The sequence below is a fragment of the Myiozetetes cayanensis genome, unplaced genomic scaffold (assembly GCF_022539395.1).
Source record: "Myiozetetes cayanensis isolate MyiCay16 unplaced genomic scaffold, myiCay2020 scf22, whole genome shotgun sequence".
Lineage (NCBI taxonomy): Eukaryota > Metazoa > Chordata > Aves > Passeriformes > Tyrannidae > Myiozetetes > Myiozetetes cayanensis.
In genome coordinates, this window is record NW_026087434.1 from 10,444,339 (window position 1) to 10,451,621 (window position 7,283).

At 55.4% G+C, this 7,283-nt stretch overlaps 1 protein-coding gene across 1 annotated transcript; it reads right to left on the reverse strand.

Annotated features, from left to right (window-relative positions):
• Positions 1 to 5,559: 5,559 nt before the first annotated feature.
• Positions 5,560 to 6,292, reverse strand: PIRT (phosphoinositide interacting regulator of transient receptor potential channels). The gene is made up of 2 exons (XM_050319633.1): positions 6,251 to 6,292; positions 5,560 to 5,982 (listed from the first exon to the last, which is right to left on the reverse strand). The coding sequence occupies exons 1-2, from the start codon at positions 6,290 to 6,292 to the stop codon at positions 5,560 to 5,562; spliced, it is 465 nt and encodes a 154-aa protein (XP_050175590.1).
• Positions 6,293 to 7,283: the final 991 nt, after the last annotated feature.

Sequence of the window (7,283 nt, forward strand, 5' to 3'; positions counted from 1 at the left end):
AAACCCCCTTGTGCTGGGAGGCTTTGAAGGGTTGTTCTCTGTGGGATGATCTCCAGGCAGGGCTCAGCAAGGAGGGTGTGCTGGACAAAGGAGCTTTTCCTAACTCAGTGCTATTCCTGCCTGGGCTCCTTTCCCAGAGGGGTCTGTGAGGTGCAGTCACTCCATACCTATCAATCAGTGTCTGCAGGGGGGAGGTGCTGGTGTTCCCATTCCTCCCCAGAGAGCTGTCCCAGGAGTTCAATGTAAATTGCTCTGAGCTGCTTTCATTCGATCCAGGCAGCTCTTCCCACCCCTAGACCCTGCAGGTGAGTGCTCAGAGAGCTCAGAGAGCAGCTCAGAGAGCAGAGTTGCTCAGAGAGCAGCTTCTCCCCCAGAGACACAAGTCCTGCAGCTGAGACACAACCCCAAAACACTCCAGCCCTGCAGGGCCGTGCTGACCCCGAAGGAAAGCAGTCCCCTTTTTGGAGGTCCTTCCCTGGGTTGTCTCCACATGGGGCAGTTGAACACGGATGGGCTGGTTCCCTTCAGCCTGAGATGTTGTCAGACCACTTCCATCTGTCCTCTCAAATCCTGACTGCTCCCTGCTAATATTTGGGAAGCAACCTCGCTGTTCCCTGGGGAGAACTGGTTCCCTCTCGCCACATTCTCCTGCAAACCTGCCCAGGGCCAGCCCCAGGAACCCGTGTTTTCCACTCACATTGTCTTTTCAGCCATGGTAGAACTGGGCTAGAAAAAGGCAGAAGAGGAACCCAGGTTTTACTGATCTTCCTGAAGTATTTTTGGAGCAAAATGCATCTTTTTCACTCTTCTGAGACATTCATTGGAGACAAACAAATGTTCCCATCTAACCCTGCTCTCTGTCAGTCTGAAGCCATTCCCCATTGTCCTGTCACTCCAGGCCCTTGTTCAAAGCCCCCTCAAGTCCCCTTTAGGTTCTGGAGCCAAACCACAATTTAACACCCTCAGAGGGAGGTTTGCAACACGGCTGTGCAGCATCTTTGGGGGGTTTGACTTCTGCTGAGGCCCAGGAGTGAAGCAGCAGCTCAGACACCCCAGAGCAGGTGTCATCCCCAGCAGGGCTGGTTGGTTGGGCTGACCTTTGAGACGCAGGGAAACATTTCCTCCTTGAACTGCTCTGCAGAGATAATGACTTCTTGAATGGATTTCCTGTTCTTTTTATAGACCAGGGGAAGCTGGCAGATCACATCCTAGCTGGCTTTACTGAGAGCTGGGCATGGTTATGTTTGCTGGAAAAGCTGATCTTCTCTTTAACCATGTTTTCCTCTGGTCTAATCCAAAGCATCACACTGGGATTCCAACAGACTTCAGTGGGAGCAAAGAGGAATATTGGGGAGTGTAAAACAGTGATTTGTGGGTGCATGGGAGCAGCCCCAAGACCTGAACTGCCCTGTGTTCTGATCAAAGGTCCAGTGGTGACTCCAGCAGTGGCAGGAGGAGACAGCACGTGAGCCCAGGCCCTCCTGGCATCTCCAGCACCCACCACTGATATGCCACAGTTAGAGGGCACATTCTTCTCTCTTGCTTCTGCTGTGTCTTCCTCTATCTCTTGTCCATAAAACCACTGTGAACCCATGGATAGTCCCTGCCTGCCTCCCACATCCTGGGGAGGCAGAGATTCACTGGGTTAGGGATTCACTTCTCATCAGCCCTGTGGGGTTTTCCTGGGCCACAGCAGGAGAAGCATTTTATGTCAGCTCCTGATGAATCCCTTGAGAACAGCCTTCAGGACACCCTGCACCTCTGTTTCCCTGACTTGCTGCAGCTCATTTCAAGGGAGTGATGGAATTCCCAGCTCTGGGAGCACGGATTCAAAGTCCACCCACCTTCCCAGCAGTGACCAGGCACTTACACCCTGTGTTACGAAGTGGAGAGTTCCCACTCTGTTCCTGGAATTCCATCTGCACTTATCTCCAAGCTGTTAATCTGACTTTCCTTTCAATTACCATTCCTCTCCCTTTCCCTCCCTGTCCCACCACAGATCTGGGCAGCCAGTGGTAAAATCCACCTGATAAATCCTGTCCTCAGCTGATCCCTAGGCTATGTCCTTTACCATCACCTGGGCATCTCCATCCTCTTGCCAGGCACTTTCCTGTGCCACCCTGGTGCTGCTCACACCTCCAGAGGTGTCCACTGAGCCCCCCAGCCCTGAGATCCTCACCCAGCACATGGGGACAGCACCAGGACAAACCTGCAGCCCTCTCTTCATCTCCCTCTTCCCAAGTGAGCCCCTCCCTGTCCAGAGGGTCCCACCCTCTCACCTGCCCCAGACCCCTCACCCCCCCAGCCTCCCCTCCCTCCCCACAGGCACAGAGCAAAGAGGAGACCAGAGCAGCCACGTGCAAGTCCCTTGGGAAATTTTTCCTTTAATGAAACCTAATATTCCTCTTATAAATGACCAGCCTGGAATCCAATTAAATCCTTGGTCTCAATGACTTCTTATCATATTAACATTTCACTGACCGTGTCCCCATCCCTGGCCACGAGGCACAGAGAGCAGGACCCCTGTTCCCTCTCTCCAGGTCTTTTGGGAGTTCTGTCACCTCCCTTTGGGCAGCAGCCCTGGCTGAACAGGCATTTCCAGGTGCCTCTTCCAGGCTGTGCAGCTTTAGGACTCCACCTGTGCCCAGATCTGCCTCCAGCTGGGACCCTGGGGATGCTCTTCATGCTGCTCCGTGATTTCCCCCTCTCTAATCCTGATGTCCATCTGTTTTTCTGGCTGCAGCTGCCCCTGAGCAGGAATTTTGGATGAGTATCCTCTGGCCATGGCAGTGAAATCAGCAGAGGCTGCTCCTTTTGCCAGGGCAGGATTGGAAAAACAGGCAAAGCCTGGAACAGCACAACGAATGGCTGAGCTGGGTTTGGTGCCAGAACAAACACCTGGGACACCCCCAGACCCGGCCCTGGCTGCCAGGGACACACATCTGCACACCCAGGACTCCAGGCTGAGCCTGGGGCAAAGGCTCTGTGCTCAAATCCTCCTAAAGCAGCTGTGGCAGCTGCCAGGCTGGGATGTGCCACCTCCAGCTCTGCCAGACTGGTGGAGGGGATCTCCAGGCAGGTGGCACTGGCCAGCCCTGGTCACAAGCTGGGGGTAGCCTGGCAGCAGGGCAGGGTGAGCCCCCTGTCAGCCAGGTTGTGGAAGCCCAAAAGCTTTGGGGTGTGGGCATCTCGGACCATCCCTGCTGGCAGAAATGCTGATGTGGCATCAGTTGCAGAAATAAGGGAGTTCAACCTCAGTTTGCCAGGAGGAGGTTCTGTATTTCCCAAAGGAATCAACTCTCAGCCCTGAGCACAACTCCACAGCTCCAGCTGGATGGTCCTGGGTGACAGAGGACACATCTCCCTGGTCACTGCCCTGCTGGCTGGATCTGGGCCCCTCTGCCTCTGCTGTGTCTCCTGATGCTGTGCAGAGCTTCCAGCCTGTCTGGCAAATTAGGGAGCTGGGAGGAATTGTGGCTCCAGGAGGCTGCAGACACCGAGAGCACAAAGGGGCAAAAGAGGAGGAGGTGGCTGTGTTGGCTCTACCAGTGGCTGTTCAACAGGGAGCTGAGCAGCCCCTGCCGTGGCTCTGAGCTGCATTAGCTGGGTGCCAGCCAGGAGAAGGACAGTTGTCTGCACATCCCATTCCTTGTGCTTTCCTCCAGTGCTCCCTGGGAGCTGTTGGTAAATGGAGGATATTGGGTTAGAGAAAGCTGAGGGCTTACATGAGCTTCCTCTCATCAGCACCTGAGGGAGGTTATCAAACCCTGTCTGCCTGGAACCAAACACATTCAGATTCTCTCCCTGCCAACCTCCCCACCTCCCACAGCATCTGGAAGAGCAGCAGGGATGCCTCAGCTTCCCTGGGGAGGTGCAGACTACAAAGGGAAGCTTGGTGGGGTCTCCTCTTCTCTGCTTCTCTTTGCTTCTGAAGCACTGACCACGTTCTCACCCCACAGCAGGTGCCAGGGCCTTTGAGCTGTGCTGGGAGGGTCCCACCAGGCTGAGGATGCAGATGGGATCAGCACTTCTGGAGCATCAGCCTCTCATCAGTGCCTGAACCCAGAACTGGGAGCTGGACATTATGGGCCTATTTATATCAGCCCAGATCTCGCTGTCCAGACTGAGCCCAGCTCTTCAGACTGAGGGTTTCTATTCCAAATTTGTCTTTTAAAGTAAATCCAGCTGGCTGAAAATACAAAATGAAACCAAATCCGTGCAGGAAGGATCTGTGAATTGGGTGAATTGTCTCAGGCACTGATTTATTAAAGGCAGGGTGGAGGTAGCAAACACGTCTCTCTCGCCTGTGGTCCAGTTCTGGTGGCACCAACAGGCTGATGGTCGGGGTTCATGGGGGGCTCTGTCAGAGACCACCAGTGCAGATGGACAGATGTCAGACAGCTCTGGCCCTGCAGGCTTTGGGGAACAGCCTTCCTTAAACACCCAGAACATGAGGGTTGTGATGCTGCTCCTCACTCTGACCCTTTGGAGCAATAAATACAGCCTGGGAACGCCCCAGTGGCTCAGCAGTCGCTGTGACAGGTCAGTGGAAGTGCAAGAAAGATGTTGAGGGGCTGGAGGGCGTGCAGAGAAGGGCAACAGGGAAAGGGCTGGAGCAGCAGGAGCAGCTGAGGGAGCTGGGGGGGCTCAACCTGGAGAAAAGGAGGCTCAGGAGGGACAACTCTCTACAACTCCCTTAAAGGAGGGTGTGGGCAGGTGGAGGTGAGGAACTGACAGGACAAGAGGAAATGGCCTCGAGCTGCACCAGGGGAAGTTCAGGTTGGACATCAGGAGGAGAAAGGGTGGTGAGGCCTTGGCAGGGGCTGCCCAGGGAGGTTTGGAGTCCCCAGCCCTGGAGGTGTCCAAGGAAGGACTGGAGGAGGCACTCAGAGCTCTGGGCTGGGGGACAAGGTGGGGATGGGGCATAGGGGGGACTCCATGGGCTTGGAAGTCTTTTCCAACCTCAGCAATTCTGTAATTCTAGGAATGACAGGAATGTTCTGGCCATGGGCATCACGTCTGGTCCTCCTAAGCTTTGGTGATGTGTTCTGCCCATTGTGGTGGCCTCTCCTGATACAAAGTGATCTGGAACTACACTGTCCTGCTTCTCCTCTCCACTACCTCTGGATGAATCACATCTGGCTTCTCAGCTTCTCTACCCAAACTGCAGTTTGCAGCAATGTTCACACCAGCTTGGCTCACCCTCTGCAGTCAGATGGCTCCTCTCTGCTGATGTATCTTGCAGAAGCTTCTGGGGGTACCCAGGTAACTCTGGAGCTTTGCTTTAGCCACCGTGTGCTGTTGGGTCACTCATTGACCCAATGACACAGAGAGCTTGGAACTGCCTTGCTGGACTCAGCTGGAAAATCCTGCTCCCTTTTTTTCTGACGTTCCTTGGATGAAATACAAAGTTCATTTTCACACTGGAGACCATGTAGGGAAGAGACTTACTGGGATGAAATCCTCTAGGAGAGTACAAGAACATGTTTCTTTTTATGGCTAATCAGCACAGCTTGGTAGATGGGAGGGGAACCTTCCCAGGAAGGTCCTGGGCTGCTCTCAGCGGTTAAAGAAGAAGGACTTGAGGCTCTGTAGGAACTGTGACTTCTGCCTCTGCTTCTGCTTCTTCCTGATGATGGGGATCCACACAAGGCCACAAACAAGGAGCATCAGCCCCAGGGACAGGAAAGCCGGGCCAGACATTTTGTAAATGTTTTTCTCGTCCTCCAGGAAGCAGGACAGGCTGATGATGACCGTCCCGAAGAGGAAGATGGCTGCTCCGACAGACAGCACGATCACAGGCTTGTGGTAGATCTCCCACTTGCTCCTGGGGGCGCTGGTCCAGACGGACTCGCTGCGGGAGCTCATGCAGAGGGTGCTCCCCGTGCGGCTGGTGATCAGCTCCCTGGACGGAGGAGACCTCTCGCTCCCATCAGGGCTCTTGGGGGGCATTTCCACGGTGGTGGGGTCTGAGGAGGTGACCTGTGATGGACAGAAGAGAAAACAGAGCCGGGCAAGTGATGGAGGATGGAGGTGCTTCCCATTTGGTCACCAGCGAGTGCAGCTCAAAGGAAGTGGGGGAGGTTTTGAGGGTCACTGCAGGGAACGAGGAGCATCGGACCTGGGAGAGCAATGGAATGTAGGAACTGGTGATGGGGAGCTGCAGGTAGGCTGGACAGAAGATGCCTGTGAAGTCCCACTGCCCACCCATGGATAGTGGGACTCCTGCAGTGCCTGTCCCTGTCCTTACACCTTCCAGCTCCCCAGCTTCCAGCTCCCACAGGGGTTCCATGGTGGAACCCATGACCTTGAACCTCCCAGGGCTCTTGGAGGGTGCTGCAGGCAGGGCTGGTGATGCTGGCTCTGTCCTTGGACCTGCCTTCCCTGTCAGATCCCAAATTACAGCTCACACCTCGTGACAAGGTCGTGTGTTCCTTCTGCTGGTGCAGAAGCTGAGACACGGGAGTGTCACGTCAGGAACACTCTGTGGGACAGCAGAAAGCCCCTTCCCATGGGCTGAAGGTTCCTTCAGGCCCCCAGGGCTGGATGTTCCTCACTGCCACATCCAGCCTTGTAGCAGCTGCAGCACAGGAGCTTCTCACTTCTACCTAAATGCTCCGATGGGAGGTGGGAAGTGCTGGTCCCACAGGACTTGTTTCTCCAGCTGTGAGCTGGGGCAGGTGCTGTGGGAGGGCTCCAGAGCTGGTCAGGACACTGAAATGCCCTGCCCTGTGACAGCTGGCTCAGCAGTGTGGCTTCTGGCACATTAGTTTTTCATCAGCTCAGGGGGTAAATACATTTTCACAGAAATGAAGTGCCTTTAGCACTGAGGAAACACTGTGGTAAATGGGAAGGGCTGAGCATTATGGTCCCCACTGTTTGCTCAGGGCTCTGCTGAGGACACTGCAGGGGTCTGGACTGGGAAGTGTTCCTGCTGCTGGGCAGCCCAGCAGGGATGAGCTCGTGCAGATGCCAGGGCTGAGGAGGGCAGGAGAGGGACGTGGATGCCTCACACCTGGGAATCAGATCTGGTTTTGCAAAACAAACTCCTGCCTGAGCTGCCAGGTTCCCTCCCAGGGCCTCAGTGGTGCCAGGAGGGCTGGGACTGCCCTGTCCTCTTCTGTGCCCACCCCTGGGTGCTCTGCAAGAGCCTGGAGCATCTCCCTTGTGCAGTAGCACCGAGCAGAGCCTGCTGGTTGCTGCCAAGCCCCAGCTGTCCCCATGGGGCTCCCCTGTGCTCCCAGCAGTCCCCTCCACGCTGGCCTGGGCACAGGACCCCAGTG